The sequence below is a fragment of the Malaclemys terrapin genome, chromosome 1, assembly GCF_027887155.1.
Source record: "Malaclemys terrapin pileata isolate rMalTer1 chromosome 1, rMalTer1.hap1, whole genome shotgun sequence".
Lineage (NCBI taxonomy): Eukaryota > Metazoa > Chordata > Testudines > Emydidae > Malaclemys > Malaclemys terrapin.
The window spans coordinates 310,383,239-310,407,803 of record NC_071505.1 but is presented as its reverse complement, the minus strand read 5'-3'; the positions used below and the strand labels follow the sequence as shown (position 1 = coordinate 310,407,803).

Sequence of the window (24,565 nt, the reverse complement as noted above, 5' to 3'; positions counted from 1 at the left end):
AATAAAAATAACCACCCCATCTTTTACCATCAGATGGCAAGTTAACTACTCCAGGGCTGCAGAACATAAATTAAGTACAGCAGGAGTTGATTTACCAAGGAGACCAATATGAGAGGGTAGCCAGAACTGGTAGATTAACCACTGAGGATTTGAGGAGCAGCAGTCCTCACTGGAGGCTGAGTTTGGAAGTGGAAGGGAGGGAGGGAGGATGCCCACTGGAAAATACTGGGAGGGAGTGGAAGGACAAAAGAACAGAGCAAAATGGTAAATAGAGAGCAGTCCATGTCTGCTACTTCCATCCTACAGAACAAGCCAGAAATAGAAAGGCTTGAGTCAAATAAGAAAATAAGACATGCACAATAGGAAAGAAGGGAAGAGTAAAAGCCCTACACAGTAAGAATGCACATTTTTAGCTGCATGAGTTAACAACCATGTACATTATTTCAGGTTTAATTCAGAAAATACAATTCTCTCTCTGTTTCTCTCTACGGAGAGACCCAGCCATTCTGAATCTGGCATCTTTCACTTGGGGAGAGATTTTTCAAGACATTTAGGCACCTACAGATGCAGATAGGCATTTTTGCAAGTGACTAGTCACCTATCATTGACTTCAATTGGAGATAAATGCCCTACGCAATTTTGAAAATCCCAATAGATGCCTATCTGCATCCTTTGGCACCTAAATACCTTTGAAAACCCGTTCCTTGTCTCTTAAGAGACCACATGAGCAGCTCTACCATACGCTTTTGTGTTTAAGACTGTTAGGAATTAGAATTCTCACCAGTTTGCGAACATCTTCACACCAGAGCTCTCCTTTCTCAGTTTGCTCTGCATAGAGAGAGATTCCTAGGAGCTGATTGAACAAGAAGTTCAGACCTTCCATACATGCTCCAAGAGAGAAAAATGGACAGTACAAACTGGGCTCAATGTTATACCTAAGAAAACAAACAAAAAAAGGGTCAAAATATTTGTTGAGCTTTATAATCTGAGGTGTAAAATATGGTCTTGATTTACTTATTATACGCACTTTATGGTGCTCATCTTCTGTATCCCAGCATCTCACAACTACAAATGAATTAAACCTCCCACCACCCTTGTTGAGAATAAATAACCTAATTTTTCAAATAGGGAAAGTGAGGCAGCGGTTAAGGCACAACATTTCAAAAGCATCCACTAGTTTAAGTCTTTAATTTTGAGTACCCAACTTGACACATGAAGGACACAATTTTCATAGGTGCTGGGCACCCCTAGCTCAAACTGAGTTGAACTAAACAGCTTGTCTATCATGAACAAATGTTGCCAGATGAATAGCAAGATATTGTAGCATGCATTATAGGGATAATACAAAGGACACAACAAAATGCCAAAACTGCAAAAAAGTTGTAAGAATGGATGAAAGTGCCTTAGAGACCTAAGCAACCTAGTGCTCAGAATCCCTGATAATCAGTCCCTACATGTCGCAAACTGGGCACCAAAAATTGAGGTATCCAAAACTAGTGAACACTTAAGAAAGTTGGGGCTTAAGTGACCTGCCCAAGGTCACAGTCTGTGACAAAACTGGGAACAGAATGCCTAGTGCCTGATTCTTGCATGGCCCTCAACCACAAAAACATCCCTGCTTCCTGGATTTGCATACAAATTGCCAACAATTGATACACACTAGCCAAGGGAGCAGCTGCCCTTACATCTGCCATTTCTTCCAGGCTCCAGAATACTGAATGACTGCACTCTTAGTGTGGCTTTTTCTTTAGAAGATCATTGCTCCTTCCATCTTATATGCTTTTCCTCTTTCATGTCATTTTTTTTTTATTTCTCCCTGACCAATCAGTAGTCACTGAAGTCTAAATTTGCATCAGGAAGACTACAACAGCTGAACACCAAACATTTAGAACCCTGCTATTTTAAAGTTTCAGAGTAACAGCCGTGTTAGTCTGTATCCGCAAAAAGAAGAACAGGAGTACTTGTGGCACCTTAGAGACTAACAAATTTATTAGAGCATAAGCATCCGAAGAAGTGGGCTGTAGTCCACGAAAGCTTAGAGACTAACAAATTTATTAGAGCATAAGCTTTCGTGGACTACAGCCCACTTCTTCGGATGCTTATGCTCTAATAAATTTGTTAGTCTCTAAGGTGCCACAAGTACTCCTGTTCTTCTTTCTGCTATTTTAAAGCCTCTGATCAAAAGGCTTAACTATAGCTAAGCTGTGAAAGAGTCAGTTACTCTTCATCCAAACTGCTCACCCCTCCTTCCTCCTCACCCCAACCTACACAAAAGGCAGTGCTTTAGAACTAAACACACTTTGGCATCGTCTTTTGGAGTCATGTTGCTTATAACTGCAGTTACAATTCACTACCCAACTTCAGTAGGCTGTGGTGCACAGCAGGACAGGATTAGCGCTCTAAGCCACTACACCCGTTCTTTTAAGCATTTCAATGTGGGTTTGCTTTTTTTCCCCCACCATCTTTTATATTATGCCTATAATGCACTCCAGCAGTATTTTGCTACCACCATGGCAACATTTGTTGAAGATAGTGGAGATGTTTAGTTTCAAGACTTCGCATATTTGCACACTCCACCCTGATTTTATTTCTGACTTCTTGCGTGTGTATCATTCTGATTTATCTATAACAGAACGCAGAAAAAAACCCAAGAACTCTGAAAGGGTATTGTACTGGTCATTACTTCCCCCAATACAGGCAGCACCATTTAAACTCACTCCACTTATGTTACAGCTGCACTTTGGGGTGTGACACAGAAAAAAAAAAAAAAAAAAGACAAGACACACTTTCCTCCTTTATCATTGATAAGTCTCCAAAGAGCAAAACATATGCTTCCAGCCTAAAAGGCGTCATTTTAGATAAAGAAAATAAAAAGACAGAACACAAGTCTCCATGGGAGGGGAGGTGGGTGTGCGTGTGTGTGTGTCTTCCGTAACAGCACACACAGCAACTGTGAGAACAAAATGGCTGCTGTCTCTGCATGCAGGCACACTTCATAGTAGTGTAAAGTACAGTACATAGACTGCATCTATGCTAGTGTTTTTCAGCCCTGTGATTCCTAACAGGTGCAGCTCCAGCAGTAGTAGCACTGTTGTAAACTGTAGTAGAAAAAGCTCAGAAAGACTCGAGAGTTTTTACCGTGTTGTCTAACTCAGCTCAGAAAGTTAGAAGGACGGCTACCATGCAAACCTCTCAAAAACCTCTGCCAAAGCACGTTACTCTTACTATACCACTCTCTCTGGAGTTGATTCCAGTACTGACCTGAGCACAAACAGCAAATTGTGTTTTAATGGTTCTTTTTAAAAAAATGTGGAAAGACTTAGTAATTACTGTGAAGGCTTACTGTCTTTATACACATTGTTTTGATATCTTATTTTGTCAGTCTACACAGCTATTAGAAGATCGAATTTTTAAGAGCCCAATTTCCCTTTTGTATTATACTCATGCCTGTAGCACATGATTTATCACCCGACAAGAGAAAGTTCAAGACAACAATGTAAAGTAAGGATTTTTCAGGAAGTATATGATTCTTATCATTATAGATATAATAATAATGTATTCCAAAAGAAATTAAGAATGGAATAAGAGACAAGGCTGTTCTGTTTTGGTCTGATAATATTTCAGTTCAATTGGTGTCCATTTTGAAAGAACAGCGTGAAGAATTTTCAAATAAATAGGACAAATTTGGAAAGAGTCTGAATCTTAGATACAAACATTATGATTTGTTGTATAGTACTGGAAGTACACGGAGCACCCATAACAATACAGTGATAGTTATAAATACCTTTTGAAGCATACCTTCTAAAGATAAAAAATAAAGTCAATATTTGTGGTATGGGATTTCATATACATATGTAGAGATCAGAACCGCACAGTACTTTCTAAAGGGATGATGCAAGACCTGATGATAAGAACATGTGGATGTATTGCCAGGCACATTATTTCAACTATGTTAAAAGACGACAGCATGTTTTCTGCTATTGCCGAAACCCAATGGAAATGTTATATTAGCATGATGTTTTAAAATATGTTTGCTTGAAAAAGGCACAAGCAAATCATAATATTTTACATTCATATAATACCTTTTACCAAAGAAGCTCAAAGTGCTGCACAAAAGTGAGTATAAATCTCTGTGTTCCAGAAGATGTAGGTAATTTTCCTCTCTCTGTTTTTAGGGATGGGGAGGGAAGAACTACTGGAGTGCATGGATTGTAGAGGTAGGAGAGGATATGTTGACCCATTGGCCTCTCCTTAGGGGGACCCTGAGGCAAAAGCTGCCTCCATGAATATACCCCCATGCTGAGATGGAGGGGAGGGGAGGAGAGCAGCTGGAACCACACGGCTTGCCTTTACATACTCTTAGTTACACAAGCATTATCTGATTTGGGAGGAGAGCAGATAGTGTTGTAGTGGGGCAGACAGAATGGAAAGGAGACAGACTGGGTCAACAGAGGTCAATAAGCTGGCTGGGCCTGTGGGCAATGTAGAGGAAGAGGGGAGCAAGTGGACTGTCCTTTTTTTTTTTTTTTTTAAAAGGAGGTTGGCTAACAAGACATGTTTGTTTATATCTTGTTTGTCTGTATAATTAGATTGTAAGCTCCTGGGACAAGGATTATCTCTAACTATAGATCTTCAGCAATCATGCAGAACTAGATATGACACGCCAAAAGCCTAGGGCCTCTTTACAACAGCTCCTCTCTTCACTCACTGTATTATGCGGAGCACAGGTACAGCCATTCACTGGGAAGGATACCGTCCAAGCCAAATTATAAATGCCTTTATAGGAAGATTCAGTTCTGACAATGCCTCAGACTTGTTATGTGACCTTGGCCTAGTCACACAACTTCTCCATTGTTAATATTTAATCAGGATCAGGCCCTCATTATGCTGTGGAAAAACAAGTGCCACAAATGCCACTATTGAAACATGAACCCTGAGTAGGGGACATATATTGGGGAGATTGTGTCTAAGCACGCAGTTTTTCCTGATGTTACCGTTTGCTTGTCTGTCCCCCCACATGCAATCTGCTAGACCTGTTAGATGGTTAGAATGCTCATCGTGGTTTGCTAGTCTCATTCTGAGGCATTGTCAGCAACTGAATCTGCCTATAAAGGCATTTATAATTAAGCTTGGAAGGATTACATTTTAAAATCGGTAAATATTGATTTCATTGTACACACACAAACCAACAAAAATATTTCCAGGAAGATAAATGCTGCCTGAGAATGTATTAGAGTTGTTTTTGGTTTATTCTTTGTTTAAAAATTCACAGGAATTTTTCAGTGTTTATTACAAAAATTAAAAAACTGGAGTGCCAAAAACTAACTTAACAGTTTTCTAGGTAAATATCAGAGTTAATATTGGGGGATAGGAAGAAAAGTAACAGAGAAAAGTAAGAGTAATAAAAGTAAAAGCAGTTTAATGCTATGGTTTATTTCATGGATGGTCTAGGTTTATTTGGTCCTCCCTCAGCATGAGCTGAACTAGATGACCTCTCAAGGTTCCTTCCAGCCCTACATTTCTATGGTTTTAAGAACTGTACATTAACAGTATGTATACATACACACACACACGAGTTTCTTCCACTACATTGCCTTTACTTTAATAACCTTTCATTGACACTTATATTAATTATTAATGTAAACATCTATCTAATGTATTGGACATCCTTAATGTAATCAGTATTTTCATGTACTTTAATAATCCAAAATTTGAGTGAAAAAAAATCATTTGAAAAAATGAACCACGGCTTTTGTAAAATCTGGGAAATTTTCAGTTAAAAAAAATCAGTAAAAACTGAAGGCTAAGGGACTTAAGCATGAGGTAAGGCTGGGCTTCTCCATCTGTAAAGGGCCACTGCTAACTGGAAATTTAGTCAATTTTTAAAAATTAATTAAAAAATAGTTTTAAATAGTAACTTTGCCATCAAGTGCCTCTGGTAATGTTCGTGGTGTTAAAATATAGGAAAAAATGTGATTGTAAGATGTTTGTCTCACTTGTTGCTGTGTAAAAACCCAACAAACTGAGGGTAAAACTACCTACTTACCGACATGGGAGAAACCGTGAAAATGACTATGCACAAAGTGCTGTCAAATACATGAAGTAAAACAACAATGCTTTTTCATCTCCTTTAACCTTTCAATTAGTTACCTTAGGTAAAAAAAAAAAAAAAAAAAAAAATCAGACACCAGTATGATTTTAAGGTAATGATGCCCCTTAAATTATCCTGTTGTGCTTGTAGGAATAGCAGCATGTACGGTATGTACAACAGGGTACGCTTCCGAAATTCTGTAATACAGTGATGCAATAGAGTAAATAACTAACTTAGTTTCCTTGCTTTCATTATCCATCTTTTATTCCCCAAATTCCCCAAACTCTGCCCCCTGAGTGTTTTCTAAAGCCAAGGAATTTGCATGTTGTATCAAAATCCATGCCAAAAAGCCTGAACTATTTTAATAATGCACTTAGTGGCAGAAGATGAGTGTAGAGATTTTCAACAAGAAGTCACAATACACTCTCAAAGAAAGCAGAAATACCAAATACAACAGCTTCTTTGATGTGAAATCCTGGTTTATATTAAAAGATGAACTTTAGGAGAAATCTAGACATCTTAAAGTATGTGGCTCAGCACTATTTTTAAAAACTCATGCATCTAACTGATTTAACAAAATGAACTGACATAATGGGGTGGAGTTATTCTTCAAGAACAGTATACATCAAACAAAAAGGCAGTGTTACTATAAAGAACAAGGACGGGGTGTTTCATTATAAATAATTATTTCTAAGCTTGTATGACTTCACTGAGTCTAAATAAAATGCAAGCTTCTAAAACGGCTTTCATTTAACCTGTTCATTTGGAAAGAAACTAAGACTGTTTTGTGCACCATGACTTTCATCTACGCCATTCAAAATGCTTTTGATAAACTTGGACATCAAAGAATGATTATATTTACTCAAATATCACTAAGGACTAAACATTAAGACCTGTAAATTACAAATTAGCTGCTTGGCAAGGCTTGTTATTGGCAGGCATTAACTGTAAAATCTGAAAGATCTGGACATTTTCTCATTTTTCACAAGGCTCTTTTTCTCACTATAATCAATAAAATACAGAAATATAATGTTACTAACTCTAATATGACAAAAATCTAGGGCTGATTTTTGCTCCCCACAAACATTAAAAGGAAGTTGGAAAACAACTTAAGTACAAGATAAAAGGAAGAGGAGCCCATGAGGTTAACTAGAAGAGAGATCAAAACAAGGAAAAGCCCCTTCCAATGATCATTACCGGTCAATAAACTCTGACATTTAAACCTTTACCTGAAGGGAGAGAATTCATAGAGTTGGTGATTTTGGGGAGGTTGTTTGGGTTTTTTTTTTACACTGTGTGCTTCCCCACAAGTTGTCAACTATTTTATGTTCCCTTTCTCTTTTCCGTTACTTGTACCTTCGGGGTATTTTGTTAATTCAGATAATTGAGCTCTAAAACCAAACTGATTCACTTACAACGCAAGATTGTTCAGAACTGATGAAAGACAACTTTAAAACCACATCATTATAAAGAGATCATCCTGATGTTTGCTGTGATTCTGCTTTTTGACCCATTTACCATGTAAGTTATCACTTGACTGCCAAAAGGCAAATTTACTGTTTTTATAAATCTGGTTACCGTGGTATGTAAGATATACTATGCTTTCCTGATATTACCTTAATTCCTTTAGCTCTTATGAATACAAGATATCAGACCAAGGCGATGCTCAGCAGTAACTGAAACCAAATTATAGATAACAAAATATTTGTAAGTCAGGTCACATTACTGACATACAGTGGAGTTGCATCTTACGCGGGGGTTAGGTTCTAAAGTCAGCGCGTAAGAAGAAAGTCGCGTATAGTCAAAATTACCCTTGAAAATCCCTTAACTCGCCCATAAAGGGCAGTATACATGGTTTTGTGTACCATATGCAACCCTGTACAGTAATATGTATAAATGTATAATGTATACAGTAATGTACAGTATACAATAAAGAGTACATATGCAAAATATAATGTTACAGTACTGTATTTCTAATTACATAAAAGAGAGAGAAAGAGGGAGTCAGAAGAATGAACGAATAAAAAAGGAAAAAACAGTAAACCTAACCACTCACCATTCATCCTGGATATTCTTGCTAGTCTACGATGACAATGACACTATTGGGAGGTCATCAGGGCTTGATGTCAATCCAGGAGACAATGGGCCAGGCTCATCTGCTGCTGGTTGTTTTTTCTTGAAAAACCTGGTGATCGGCAACTGTTGCTGTTGTCTCTTGAGCTGCTCAAACATTTCTTGATATGGTCTCAAATCACCTGTAATACGACGTGTGATTTTGAGGCTTCGTTCCATAGAGGGATCATATTCAGAAATTAAATCATTCAAGTGTTTTGCTGCTTGGAACACTTCAGCAAATTTATGAAGATTCCAACTTACTGGCTCTTCCTGTTCGTCGTCATCATCTTTGTCTTCTGCAGATGATTTTATCAATTCCTCTAACTCTTCGTTAGTCAATGTTTCTCTAAAGCTCTTCAATTTCTTCCTCAAGGATGTCACCGAAGCCATCACCACCCAGTTGCCTGGCCATCATTCACACATTCTTTCCATAGGTTTTGCCAACATGCATTGACTGTTTCAGGCTTGACTGTATCCATTGCCTGTTTAATATAAGTGATGCAATCGGTGATGTTGAAGGTCTTGCAAGACTCCATCACATTAAGATTGGGACCAGCATCCTCAGTGCTACGTATCCAAGAGAACGTAAGCCTCATGTACATGGCCTCGAAACAGCGAATCACGCCTTGGTCGAGAGGTTGGAGGATGGAGGTGGTACTGGGGGGGGGGGGGGGGGAGAAGAGAAAGACGACTTCAACGTTGTTATGCGCAAACCGGAGTGCCTCACAGTGGCCAGGAGCATTGTCTACGATCAGCAACATTTTAAAGTCAAGTCCTTTCTCTTCGAGGTACTGCTTGACCTCCGGAATGAAACACTTGTGGAACCAATCCAGAAATAATATTGCCATCACCCAAGCCTTTTTATTTGATTGCCAGAACACAGGCAGGAGATTTTTGTTCTTGCCTTTTAGGGCACGGGGATTTGCAGCCCTGTAGAGCAAGCCCGGCTTTATTAAATTCCCAGCTGCATTGCCACAAAACAACACAGTCACACGGTCTTTAGCTGCTTTGAAGCCAGGTGCTTGTCTTTCTTATTTCAAAATGTAAGTGCGGTTGGGCATTTTTTTCCAGAAGAGCCCAGTCTCATCAGCATTAAAAACTTGTTCCAGAAGATAGCCCTTTTCTTCTATGATTTTCTTTAATTGTTTGGGGTAGGCTTTTGCTGCCTCTTCATCAGCAGATGCAGCTTCACAAGTAGTCTGCACATTTTTGAGGTTGAAGCGGTTCCTAAAACTGTTAAGCCAACCTTGGCTGGCTTTGAATTCCTTCTCATCAGAAGGCTGTCCCTCTTCAGCGGGAGGTTTGAACAGCGCGTAGAGGCTAAGAGCCTTTTCTCGCAACATGTTGCCATCGATAGACACACATTTACGCTTCATGTCTTCCAACCATAAGTTTAATGCCTTTTCAGTCTTCACTAAAGTCTTATCACGCACCTGGCTCATCACCTTAGCAATTATTGGAGTACTTGATACCACGGCTTGACGAATTTCTCTCTCTCAAATCTTGATGGCACAGATCCTAGATTTGTTGCGGCCATATTTACGCGCCACGCTGGAGACCAATATACCGTCTCTCAATAAGTCCAACACAGCCAGTTTTTCCTCCAGCATTGGAACAGATCGCTGTTTCTTTGGTTGAGCACCAGATGAAGTAGTTGGCTTGCGTTTAGGGGCCATGTTGTATGAAAAATACGTATCTTTAAACACCAGAATCACACTCAGCACGGCGAGATGCTCACACTATGAGAGGCACGCAGGAACTGACGTCGACTGAGCAAACAGCAGATTCACGTCTCCCATCTCACGCTCACTCTGGGGCATACGCTCATTGCATGCGTATCGTTGAATTCGCGTAAGTTAAATGTGCGTATGATGTGACTCCACTGTACTTCAAAACATTTATACAACCATTACCAACTAACAGCACATCATACAGTAAGCAACTGAATAACAAGCCTGAATATATTTTCTGATCCCTTCACTTAGCTAGATAAAGTCACAATATGCATGTTTACTGGAAACTCCTGATCCTGCCTGAAAAATACACATTTTTTTTTTTTTTTTTTAAATTAACTGTCAGGATTTTCTCTAACATGCCATGTCCACTAATCTAGACACTGACAAGTTGGGTGCTTTACTTCAATGCACAGAGGCAGATAATGAGATTTCAGTCATATTCTTGAACACGGTCTACTCAAGACAGGTGCTCAGATCCAGCAGTGATGGATGCAGTACAAATGCCTAAACAGTTATGGAACGTTCTGTCTCTGTGAGGTGGTAATTTGGCAGAACTGTGATTTCCTGTTTCTTTTTAAACCTTATGTTACTCTTGAATTTTAGGTTTCTAGCTAAACAGGACAAGTAAGAGTTTTACCACATTTTCCTTCACTTGGGGTGGGGGTCGATATGTTTTTTAGGGTATATTTAAAAGCAATCTCTCTAAAACGGCTGATTCTCTTCAACATGGGAGCACTCTCCCCAGGCTACCCAAACCAGAAATGGTAAAAAACAGAAAAAAGGAGAAACATCTTGAAGTGCTCCCTGAGCAGTTCTTGCTTTCTTGCTTCATCAAGAACCAGAAGCTTCCTCTACACCGAGGCTCAGAATGCCAGGAAGTAATTCCCTGAATCTGAGGGAGAGCCTTTGACAGTTACTAGCTCTCCCTGAAAAGTCAAAGATTCATCCACAGTTATATCCAGGCACCTTGGTATTTTCCCTTCCACTGTGGAAAAGTGGGAAATCCTTTTTACTCCTAGTGAAGCAAAAAGCCTGACTTCAGAGCCCACAAGAAAGCTGGAGGAAGGGCCAAGTTATTTTAGTAACTTCTATATCGCTAGTTTCCCTGGGATACAAAATTTCTCCAGTTACTTGGCTAGCTTCTACTTTCTCCATAGTGGGAAACAGGCTTCCTTCACAATTAATATATTCATCCCTAATTCTACCTGGTTTATCCCTACAGCCCCACAGATAGTGGTCACCACAGAGGGCAAAGAAATACACATTTGTCAGTGTCCACATTTAGAAACAAACTTAATTTAGCACAGCTTCAAAAAAATGAGTCAGAGTCCCCACCCGCACCCCTCCAAAAAAACCAGCCCAGACTGGTAAGTAACTTTTGCTGGCAAAACGGGGCAAGCAACAATTATGTCAACATTCAGCCTTTCTCCCAGGCATGACCTACCGATATTACCTAGGAGAACTCCGTGAGACTATTTATGTGCATAAGTCTTTGCAGGATCAGCCCCTTAGGGAGTACGTCTACTATTATTAGCACTGGCTGAGATATACTGTCATCATTTACTTAACATTATGGTATTTTTCTGCACTAAAACTTAGTCATAATATTATATTTTATAAGATACACAGACAACTTCTTACTTGTCTGAGGTGAAGCATGTTCTAGCATTCACTGTTTTATCACCTCTATGTTGCCAAAATTCTTGAGGTTCTCCTAATTATTCTATCTTCTTATAAGGACACTGATAATACACATTTCAGACTTCTGCCTCCAATGTCTTAAATATACACGTATATTCATTCTATCATCTTTGCCATTTAAGCTATGGGTACAAAAACATTCAACTGACAAATTTTTTTAAAGCTGAAGACAATATTTTTTAAATGAATTTTCTTAAAAGTATAAGCAAACTATCCTGTTACTGCCTGGTAGGAGACCTACGCTTTTGAAGTGGGATCAAGTTTCCAGGGAAAAGACTCGATGAAAGCTGAGAAAAACAACTTGATTGTGGACAGATGAACTGGGAGTAAGAAGAGTTTGCTCTGCATGTGAGTCTGGAGCTCCTCCTGATGTTCAGTCTACAATACAGCACCTATGTTCACTTTATTGACAATTAACAATAGCAAAAACAATGACTGAAAACAGGGACAAACTGATACAATATGTATCCCATTTTATTATTAATGTACTGGCTCAAACTGATCAGGATGTATGATATTCTGTAGAGGAGAGGGATGAAGGCACCCAATTTTAATTATCAAGCATCTTAAAATTAAGGATGGGGTTCCATTTGAATTTACCTAGACAAATGACCCTAATACTATATGAAGTTAAACAAAACATATATATTAAAAGGAATTTAAGGAGGTGTCATTTTTCAGATCGCATGGTGACTAAAGGGAATGCAATTCTAGTTGAAGTGATGGATTCAAGTAGTAGTAGTATATTTAAGTAAAACTCAAGATGATTGAGGAATAAGTTAATTAAGGATCAGATTGTGTCACCCTCAAGAACAGTGCTGCACTCCATCATTAGTTCCAACAGTTCCTAAAGGACTAGTTTAAGAGCAAGGTACTAATCAACATTAGTAAAGATAGCACAATAGGTTCTAAAAAATTAATCAATTTTGTGCTTGGGACCCCATCGCTTTTTGGGATCTCAGGATAGAATTTTTTCCACTGACAGTGCTTTCTCCTCCCCTCACAACTGTATATGACTTGTATGTTTTGGTTTCCCTTCTTGCCACACAAAAATTGTTTGTCAAAGTCTAAGAAAATATAGAATAGAATCAGCACAGTTGACTTCTAACCATTCCAGACATGTTAGGGCCATGGCTGGCTTCTCTTTCTAAACAACTATGTTAACTATACAAAATACTATTCAAGACTACAAATCTCAATCACATGAACAACAGTGAAAGAAAATATATTGTACACTGAAACAAAAGTTAAAACAACGTAATAGGAAACAGTTTTTTCATTTATTTCTTTCAAAAGGGATTTTTGTACTTTTTCTTCCCTTTCCTGGCTGTTAAGCAATACATGCCTAGTCCAACAAATGGGAAAATTGCTTACTAAACAATTAAAAACCTGTGTTGTCATCTTATATTTAGCTTGTAAGCACTCTGGGGCATGGACCGTCTGTCGGTTATGTCTGCATAGCTGCACAGCAAAATGGAGACCTGAACACTGACTGGGGCTCCCAGGGGCTATCACAATATAAAACTATATAAGCTATATATATATATATATACAGCTAAATATAAGATGACAACACATATATACACACACACACACAATATATATATATATATACACACACACACACACACATATATGTGAACTATATGGGTGTATACACACACACACACACACACTATAAACTCTATATATAAAGCTTATGCTCTAATAAATTTGTTAGTCTCAAGGTGCCACAAGTACTCCTGTTCTTCTATATATAATATATGTTTTTGTTAAAGATGATTACATGTAATTACATGTAATCATCTTTAACAAAAACATATTTTATTCAGAAGAGTAAAAATAGTCATTTGGGATGAAATTCATCCAAGTGTGGACCTTCCAATGAACACTCAAGACTAGACGAACACCTAAAATATTAATGAGTCACTGGAAAGAACAAAAAATGAAACAAACAACAAGCCAGAGTACTATCAGACTAGAATGACTACCTCATTACAGCAAGATTTGCAAAACTAATGCAGTCTCTTATTAAATAAAGAATCTGGAAGAATAAACTGGGGGTGTAACCTGGAAGACCAGGCACAGTAAAAACGGAAAGAGGAACAACTATGCAACCAACGTGGAACGCAGACTGAAATGGAAATATTTTCTATTGCAACATCCAAAATATTGCAGGGTGCACAAATTATAGAATGCTTCAAATCATCAGAAAGGACAAAATATTTTTATCAAAAAGTCCTGAGAAACTTGTACAGAACCCTGGGTGAAAGGAGAGATGATGGCAAAGATAGTTTCATGGGAGGTAATAATTGATGACTGAATCAGAAATGAACAATCATAACAAATGGCCACAAAATGATTAAAGCTCAGACACACTGTGAAACTCTGATGGGCTGGCTACCTCTACATAACTGATGCCTGAGGGTTCTGTGCAGCCAGGCCTGAAAAGAAAATTAGTGAAGTGAACTGGAGACAACATAGTCTTGCAGAGGGCCTCCAATAAGGTAGGGGCAGGGCTAAGGCATACATTGGAGCAGAGAGAAGACATACAGGAGGGTCATGTAAGATGGCAGTGCTCGTTCTTATAGCCTGTAAGGTTTTGGTGCAAATACTTTAGTGTGATGGGCTGGGTCACAGAAACCCCCTTGGGACTGTCACCTGATGTGCTGGGACTACCTCTGAGTCGGTTTTCCCTGCCAGCCTGGGACTTCAGAACCCTGCCTTGTTTGAGCCAGACACACTTGCCTGCTGCAAGCACAGATTCAGGTCTTAACCACGTCCCCCACAAGCTGCAGGCTTAACTGAAAACAGCTTAAGAAGTGCTCCTGTCTCCAACACTCAAATACCCAGCTCCCAATGGGGTCCAAATCCCCAATAAATCCATTTTACCCTGTATAAAGTTTATACAGGGTAAACTCATAAATTGTTTGCCCTCTATAACACTAATAGAGAGATACGCACCGCTGTTTGCCTTCCCCTCTTCCCCCCCTGGTATTAATGCATACTCTGGGTTAATTAATAAGTAAAAAGTGATTTTACTGAATACAAAAAGTAGGATTTAAGTGGTTCCAAGTAACAGACAGAACAAAGTGAATTACCAAGCAAAATAAAATAAAAATACGCAAGTCTAAGCCTAATACAGTAGGAAACAATGCAGGTAAATCTCACCCTCAGAGATGTTCCAATAAGCTTCTTTGACAGACTAGCCTCCTCCTAGCCTGGGCCCAGTCCTTTCCCCTGGTACAGTCCTTGTTCCAGCTCAGGTGTTAGCTAGGGGATGTCTCATGACTGCAGCCCCTTTGTACTGTTCCACCCCCTGATAGCGCTTTGGCACAAGGCGGGAATCCTTTGTCTCTTTCTGGGTCCCCACCCCTCCTTCTAAATGGAAAAGCACCAGGTTAAAGATGGATTCCAGTTCAGGTGACATGATCACATGTCACTGTAAGACTTCATTACCCACTTGCCAGCATACAGGTATACAGAAAGACTTACAAGTAAACAGAGCCATCTACACTCAGTTATCCTGGTTAATGGGAGCCATCAAGATTCCAAACCACCATAAATGGTCCACACTTTGCATAATTACAATAGGACTTTAGAGTTATATTTCATATTTCTAGTTTCAGATACAAGAACGATACATTCATACAAATAGGATGAATACATGCAGAAGAACATAATCTTTGCACAAAGATGTTACATGGCATATCTAGCATAAAACATATTCCAGTTGTGTCATATTTACACTCATAAGCATATTTCTATAAGGCATTTTGGAGTGCAACATCACACTTAGTTCCATGCAAAAGTCTAATCACTAATATTCTGCGATGAGGGAGTGAATTTCACTCTTTGGGCCTGATTCCCCATTGCCAGGTACTTTGTCTAGTCATTACCCTTTATACAGTGATCTAACAGTATTTTAAACCAACCTTGCATACGTGAAAGTTACTACAGAAGAAGCAGGGCAGTGGAGGATTCATAGATTCACAGGTAAGACCAGAAGGATTGTGATCATCTAATCTGATGACCTTCTGTATAACACATGTCTTAGGACATCCCTGAATTAATACCTATTTGAACTACAGCACATCTTTGAGTAACACATCCAATCTTCATTTAAAAATTGTCAGTGATGGAGAATCCATCACAATCCTTGGTAAATTGTTCCAGTGGTTAATTACATTCACTGTTAAACAACTGAGCCTTATTTCCAGTCTGAATTTGTCTACCTTCAGCTTCCCACCACTGGATCCTGTTATACCATATGCTAGATTGAAGAAATCATTTTTGTTCCCCGTGTAGGTATTTATAAACCGATCAGGCCCTTACTGCAGTATTTTTACTAGAAAACTATCTGAGGTGGAAAAATGCCACCTACTTTTGTGTAAAATTCAACCAATTGAGCAAAACAGCGATAGTGCTCTAATCCAGAAATACCTCTCCTTCACTCTCCTGCACGTACTTTAGAAACATTTTGGTGAAAATATTCCTGGTCCCACATGGTGGGGGTAAAGCATGTATAGGCCTCAATCCTGCACTGAAATCAATGGGGTTCCAGAGGGGTGCAGGGGTTCACTCTCACAGGCCAGATGCAAGATAAGGGACTTAGTAAACTAAAAACAAAACAAACAAAAAGTTGTACAACCCCAATGTCATGATCTATTCCATTTTCAGAACTCCTTTCACCATGACAACCAGGCTGTTTTCTAAATGCAATAACCTCACCAGTTATTTTACAATGCTTCACCAGGAACAATGTTTTTCCTCGCAGTACAAAAATGAGCAGGATAATCTATTTGTAACCAACATCACCACATTTTTTATCTGTTCAGTCTCATTGGAAAATCTCAGAATGGTAAACATGATTTTTAAAAAATACCTGACTCAGAAGAACATTTAACCTATCATTTAAATCAGCTTCTGTACCAGATGACTGGAGGATAGCTAATGTGACACCAATTTTTTAAAAGGGTTCCAGACGTGATCCTGGCAGTTACAAGCAAGTAGGCCTAACTTTAGTACCAGGCAAATTCATTGGACCTATAGTGAAGAACAGAATTGTCAAACACATAGATGAACACGATTTGCTGGGGAAGAGTCAACATGGCTTTTGTAAAGGGAAACCATGCCTCACAAATCTATTAGAATTCTTGGAGGAGGTCAACAAACGTGGACAAGGGTGAGCTAGTGGGATACAGTGTACCTGGACTTTCAGAAAATATTTGACAAGATCCCTCAGCAAAGGCTCATAAGCAAAGTAAGCAGTCATGAGATAAGATCCTCTCATGGATAACAGATAGGAAACAGAGTAGGATTAAATGGCCAATTTTCAAAAATGGACAGAGGGGTAAATAGTGGTGTCCCCCAGGGATCTGTACTAGGACCAGTGTTGCTCAACATAAGAACGGCCATACTGGGTCAGACCAAAGGTCCATGTAGCCCCGTATCCTGTCTTCCGACAGTGGCCAAGGCCAGATGCTTCAGAGGGAATGAAAAGAACAGGTAATCATCAAATTATCCATCCTCTGTCGCCTGTGACACTGCATTCCATATTCTTCATAGTTGTATGAGAACATGATGATGACATAATTATGACGCATTTTGTACAAGCTATGTCTTGTGAGATGTCTATGGAAAAGTTATGATGTGCTGAATATAATTATCCTATCCGTATGCATGTATCATTTTTGTATTTGAAGTTATGGATATTGATTATGTATCTGTATTTCAGAGGTAGTTACACCTGGGTGACACCAACTAGGCAAGATGCTTCCAGTCTAGACAGCTGGTTGTGAAGGGCCTATTCAAGGTAATGGGCAATTAGGGGAAACAATAGGCCTTAGGAGAAGCTTATCCCCCACCTGGTGAGCCTTCTCGGAAACGCTCCAGACAGCCTATGGATAATGGCTGCTATGACTCAGCAAGACATGCAAGGGCATGTGACCAGACCAAATGACACTGAACTCCATTTTGGTACCTGTATTTTTCCACAAGTTGGACTGGAAACTGAGCTTCAAACAAAGGATATTCGCCATATGGAAAAGCTATATCTGGTGGGGAGTGACATCATCTCTGGACCTCACTTCCCATTCAAGAAAACTCCTGGAAACACCTGAGGAACAAAGACTGAACTGGGGGAAATCCTGGGCCCAGGCTCAAGGGATTTCTAGCCTGTGTATGGAAACTTGGTGGACTGCATGTATCATCAGTCAGGGTGAGAAACTGCTAATTCAAATCCTATCCCTCTAGTATGTTAGACTTAGTTTGTATTTTTGTTCATTTGCTAGGTAATCTGCTTTGATCGGTTTGCTATCACTTGTAATCACTTAAAATCTATCTTTTTATAGTTAATAAACTTGTTTTATATTTTATCTAAACTAGTGTGCCTTTAAACGAAGTGTCTGGGGAAAATCTCAGTTTGGTTAACACAAGCTTCTGCATATCTTTCCCACACTGAGGGAGAGCAAACTATATTAATGAGCTTACTTTGCACAGGTCCCTGTCCAGTGTCAGACATTATAATTCTGGATTTATACTCCAGCAGGGGTGCAAGGCGAGGGGAGCTGGGAAATAGGCTGTCTGCCCTTGAGTGGCTTAGGTAAAGCATACAGGTAACTCAGTTGGGTGTGTGGTGCCACCTGCTGTTGTATTGGGTGATAACAGGGCCTGGTGAGGCTGGCTGTAAATCTCCAACAAAACAGCGTGAGATAAGCCTGCCCAGGTCGGGGTTCAGAGCCCATAGCTCCCAGACTGCATCCTGGGAGGAGACAACCCGTCACATCACCCATTCCCAGCTCTTGGCAAACAGAGGCTAGGAAAACCATCCCTCACATTCATAAACGAGCTGAAAAAAGGGATAAACAGTGAGGTGACAAAACTGGCAGAAGATACAAAACGACTCAAGGTAGTTAAGTTCAAAGCAGACTGCGAAGAGTTACAAAAAGCTCTCTCAAAAGAGAGTGACTTGGCAACAAAATGGCAGATGAAATTCACGGTTGATAAATGCAAAGTAATGCACATTGGAAAACATAATCCCAACTATACATACAAAATAATGGCGTCTAAATTAGCTGTTACCACTCATGAAATATCTTGGAGTCATTGTGGATAGTTCTCTGAAAACATCCACTCAATGTGCAGAAGCAGTCCAAAAAACTAAGAGAATGTTAGGAACCATTAGGAAATGGATAGGTAAGACAGAAAATATCTTAATAACGCTATATAAAGTCATGTACACCCATATCTTGAATACTGTGTAGAGTTCTGATCACCCTACCTCAAAAAAGATATATTAGAATTGTAAAAGGCATAGAGAAGGGCAACAAAAATGATTAAGGGTATCGAACAGCTTCCATATGAGAGATTAAAAAGACTGGGACTTTTCATCTTGGAAAAAAGGGACAACTGGGGGGGGGTGGGGAATGATAGAGGTTTATAAAATCATGAATGGTGTGGAGAAAGTGAATAAACAAGTGTTATTTACTTCTTCACATAACACAAGAATAAGGGGTCATCCAATGAAATTAGTAGGCAGCAGGTTTATAGATTCATAGATTCAAAGGACTGGAAGGGACCTCGAGAGATCATCGAGTCCAGTCCCCTGCCCGCATGGCAGGACCAAATACTGTCTAGACCATCCCTGATAGACATTTATCTATTTATGTTAAAACTAACATAAGGAAGTACTTCTTCACACAACGCACACTCAACCTGTGGAACTCGTTGCCAGGGGATGTTGTGAAGGCCAAAACTATAATAGGGGTTTAAAAAAGAATTAGCTAAGTTCGTGGAGGATAAGTCCATCGATGCAACCCCATACTCTGGGTGTCCCTAGCCTCTGACTGCCCAAAGCTGGGAGTGGACATGAGTGGATGGATCACTCAATGACTGCCTGTTCTGTTCATTCCCTCTGAAGAACCTGGCATTGGCCACTGTCAGAAGACAGGATACTGGGCTAGATGGACCACTGGTCTGACCCAGCATGGTTGTTCTTATGTTAATACAATCATTAACCCTTATCCATTGGAAGCCCTAATGTGTTTCCACAAAGCCTGTGTTTGGGATTGGCTTAGATCTGAAACGTGGAATTTAGACACTTGGAAATATATGCATATACAGATTTCTGATCGCCTCTATAGTGCAATTATTATTTCAGCTTTCCGGTAGGTGAATACCGGAGCATTGTGAAATATTGCTTACACACTGAGAGGCAGCTGGTACAGAAGAATGAGAAGAGAGTTGATAATCAGAAGCCCAGATTTCTGACCCCTTTTCCTGAGGCTTGGAGCAAATCACTTCAACTATACCTGTTTCCCCCATGCAAAGGAAAGGTGAATGCAGACTTTGCATTCAATGGCCATTAGGATTATTTTACACTATTGCATTAAGCTAAGAAATATTACACAATAAACGTAATAAACAATATTAAAGTTGAGTAAGAAATCTTCATCTGTTCTGAAACTGGTTATTTCATTATCTCATATCCCCAAAGAGGTTTGACATTTGACTTTACAAACAAAAAAGGAAAGGGAATAGACAGAAACATTGATGGGCTTTGCGGCCGTAGTGAAGAATAGCTATGAACAACTGCCCCTACTGATACTCGTGATTTTTATCATATGAAAGAACAGCCTTAATACAAAGAAATCCTGTGTGTATTTATGGATTCCATTACCCCTGTTGCAAGGGCTTGGAATGAACACTCTTTCACATTTACACTGCTAGCACATACCTAAGTAACTTACCTCTCAGCACGCAGGACACCACTGTAATAGGGATGATCCCAAGGCATCAATTTCTGAAACATAAGATTTCAACTTGCAATTACCTCAGTGAAAACCAAGTGAATCAAAGACAAAGATCTCACTTTCTTTACATAACTCAGTATGTTTATCACTTCTATAGTCACAGCACTCTAAAAAGCATCTGACTCCAAATTCATAAACCTTAAACTAGGGATTATGAGCCAGTTTTTCAAAAGCGGACATGTAAAGAAAACCTATTCACATGCAAAATCAGGGTTTGAGTGTGGAAGGATCAGGCATGATACCAGGAAAATTGGGAATGCACAGTTCTGAAAAAATAAAGGGCCATATTTTAAAATTTGAAAACATGTTTAACATGCTCAAAACCAACCATTACATTTTCCACCTTAGTTTTTGGTTCTCTCATAAATCATTCTGTTAAAACCAATAGCTGACGGTTGGTTTTAATACGAGAAACCGCTATTTAAAACCAAAACGATCTGAACCCAAAAAAGCAAGTATCTATCAACATGCAATTCATATTACAATTGTAAAGACTGAAATTATTTTCCCCATCTGATGTCTGGCTAGTTCATATTATATAAAATCAAAAGAAAATAAATGCACAATATAACTTACTGAATTTTGGGGATTTAGTTTCATCTTCATTCCTTCCATCATTTCAAAATCTTTTAGAGTTCTGTAAAAAAAGAATTTTACCCTTAAAGTTTTAATTAAAGGGTATTTTAGCCAGTATAATACAGTATAATGGCAACTGACGTTTTATTGTCTGTATTATATAGGGTGACCAGAGAGCAAATGTGAAAAATTGGGATGGGGGTGGGGTAATAGAAGCCTATATAAGAAAAAGACACAAAAATCGGGACTGTCCCTATAAAATCGGGACATCTGGTCACCCTAGTAATGTACAGTATAAATGAATACTCTACTATTACCAAGTGCCTATGATGCATCAGAGTTGGGCTGTGATCTGAAGAACCACAGGCAGCTCATCACAGTGGAGCTACTCTCCACTCTGCTCCGCCCACTCCAGGTATTCTCAGGTCCTACTTGTCCCTCTCATTCTCTCCCAAACAATCCTGCTGTCCCATCTCCCCGCAACCTCCATATTCATGCTCAGCCACCATTCCATGCCGTATGATGATGATGCTTTTTGCACTGGAGGAACCATAGGGGATGGGGTAGGATGAGCAGCTTTGTGTGGGGAAAATCAGGGGTGATAATGGATGTAGGGCATATGGAGGGGAAGCCCACTGCTTTAGTGCTTGATTGGGGGTCCCTGTGAGGCTACCTGGGCTCCCTAGAATTTTTTTTTCAATCTAATGCACTCTGTAATCTCCTTTTAAAGTAGGAGTCACACCAGAACTGTGGACTACACTCAAAAATATCTGGAGAAGGACTTATTTCCTACTTCTATTTCCCACCACAAGTGGAAGTATGATAATATAGACATTTGTTAATCTTTACATCATGCTGTTTAATTCAACATAAGAAAGTTAATATTTTAATCAAGATCTGAGGGAAATTAATATTTCAGTAATAACCTTAGAGGAATTTTTAAATGCTCAGATTATTGGTAACTGGAGTCTTGTCTTGCATCAAAAGACCTATGCTCTTGAAATTAAAATGGGATTTTTTAAATAAGTAAATGAAAAATAGACTCACCGTTGAAACAATCGGTCAGAAAGTGTTTCAAGAAATTGCATTACCTTCTCTAGAAATATGAAATGAAAGGAAATTACTAAACAAAATGATGATGTCATTTAAATATATTAGTTCACATCAAGAAGCAAACAATATTTCCTTCCTAGAGCAAGCCTGGTTTTAACTTATCTAGTGAAATGATGACACACAGATCAGAAACTGTACGTGTATATGAAGGCAGCATATAAAAAAATCAGATGTGATAACCATGGCTTTTAGTTACCTAAGCCATGAACATGGAGTAGTGAATTGTGTAGATTACAGTGACTGTTCAAATTAATATTCTCTCTTATTGAAAAATATAAATATTTCAGATGACACCATAAGACTCTCCAGTGCAACAACTGTGTTGTATTAACAGCTGACAAGTTAAACTACCAACATTCATCCTCATGCCTGACACAAGTCACATCTTATCATTTCTGAACATAAATGTACTTTACCTGGAGTTCTGGCCATTGTTCCCTGAAGAGCCCTGTGAGCAAAGGTGTTATAGCCAACTAACTGTGCCAGATGGTTTCTGCTGGTAAGCAGTTCCTCTAAGCAGCGCAGTTGCTCAGCATTTGGGTAAAGAAAAATCTTATAAGCAGCTTCTCGTACCTAACAGCAGAAGAAAAGAAATGGTCTCATAATAGCATAATTCACAAAGAAACAATTCAATTCCTCCCAAACCAATGAAAGGCCAGGTATCACAGCCACAATGCTTTCAGATTAAGCAACCCTTTATATAAAGTCTATCAAAAAAGAACAACAATGATATCCTCCTGTTACCCATTAGAAAAAGGGATAAGGACAGCCTGCCTGCTTTCCCTCTTAATAGTTGTGTTCTTCTTACAACCCTTGACAAGCTCATCCAATAACATCAGGTGTATGTACCAACTGGTGGAACACAAAACAATATTTCACCATATGTAGATTTTATTTATGGAGGAGGACACTATTTAAACAAGCCCTGTTCCACCGACCATATTATCCTCCGCATTTTTAAGTGTCTGATGCAAAATTAGTATGAGAAAAAGCAAAAAATAACCCTAAACTTCAATTTGGATGCCAACATTGCTGAATAACAACTAAATGAAATCATCATTATTAAAATACTTGGGTGTGAATTTTTCTCATTAAACTGACAAGTTACATACTGAATTCTACACCTGTACTAGAAAAATACAAAAAGAACTTGAAGAATAGAACTTATTTGTATCCCAGAAGGATAAAATTAACATGTTTAAAAACCATTTTCTGCCTTTTCAGCAATTACTTAACTACATAAACTGAAGATTCTAAAGTGTTGTGACAGTTTCTTTCCTGAAACTCAAGTTTGGACCCACACCCAGAAAAATGGGAGCCATTCCAGGCAGGTTTTAAAGTGGAAATTTAAATTTGGAAATTGCCTTCCAATTTATAAGCAACCTGAATGGCCATCTTATAAAGATGCTATCAGGGAAATTCAGTAAAGAATGGGCGTAAGATTTTGAGTGTTTAAAAACAGTCTTGGTAACGTGGGTTCAGCTATTCTCCTTAGTTTACCCTGATGAATATTAACAGCTGTACGTGAAACAGTCTGAAAAGGTATTATTAATGCTTTTGCTCTAACTGAATTCTTTTGAGAAAAGTATCCATAGAGAGCACTAAAAATCTTAACCCTCAGTTCCTATGTTCTATTTTTAGCTGTTTGCACGCTTGTGTCATCTAGTGTCAAAATCACTGAGATGCACCTTTGTATTATAGGATGTGCTATAGAGAACTTAGACAATACATACCAGATCATCAGAACAGTCTGCATGCAGGCCGGTGATTTGTATGTAATTGCCTTCAACTGCAAAGTTATAGCGAATGTGTTCTGGTAAAATTTGCTTGTCAATCTTGTTGGGCAGGTGAGCTCCAATAAGAAATTGATTACATAAATCCAATATTTTGACGTTGAGGTCCACTGCTCTTTTACGCTGTAATTAGGAAAAATAAAGCAAAAGATACACATTCACTTAAAATACAGTACAAGTAGCTCTCAGTTTTCCACAGTATTAAGATATGTTTGCACAACTAAATCAAATCATGATCTATTCCCAGCAAATACTTACTTTGGATCAGGCCTATGACGTTAAAGAAATCCTAATTTAGGGCTGAGCCTGTGCAACTGAAGTCAATGGGAGCCATACCACTGTCTTCAGTGAGAACGAAATCAGGCATACATATATGCATTATACATGCTTGTCTTTCAGAAGAAAAAAAATTCTCTCTCACATTTCTGCCATGGTAACAATGCACGAAAAATCAAAACAAGTTCATAAAAAACAGAACTTGGGAATGTTTTACACTACTTTTTCTTAACAATTGGTAAATACTTCTAAAATGCTGGTATATTCCAATTATTTTGTAAATAAGTGAAGGGAAAGAGATTTTCAGTAATGGAGGAAATCAAGGAGACATCAGCTAGAGAAGCAGGTCCC

At 38.8% G+C, this 24,565-nt stretch overlaps 1 protein-coding gene across 2 annotated transcripts in view; it reads right to left on the bottom strand.

The window, feature by feature from the left end:
- MIPEP (mitochondrial intermediate peptidase) overlaps window positions 1–24,565 on the bottom strand; it is a 117,043-nt gene that overhangs the window by 73,197 nt on the left and 19,281 nt on the right. For both annotated transcript variants that reach the window (XM_054015425.1, XM_054015426.1), the window contains exons 6-11: window positions 23,879–24,061; window positions 22,562–22,718; window positions 22,080–22,128; window positions 21,033–21,093; window positions 20,394–20,446; window positions 782–935 (exon numbers count right to left, since the gene is read on the bottom strand). In XM_054015425.1, coding sequence (XP_053871400.1) covers window positions 782–935; window positions 20,394–20,446; window positions 21,033–21,093; window positions 22,080–22,128; window positions 22,562–22,718; window positions 23,879–24,061 — 657 coding nt within the window. The remainder of the gene's footprint in view (window positions 1–781; window positions 936–20,393; window positions 20,447–21,032; window positions 21,094–22,079; window positions 22,129–22,561; window positions 22,719–23,878; window positions 24,062–24,565) is intronic.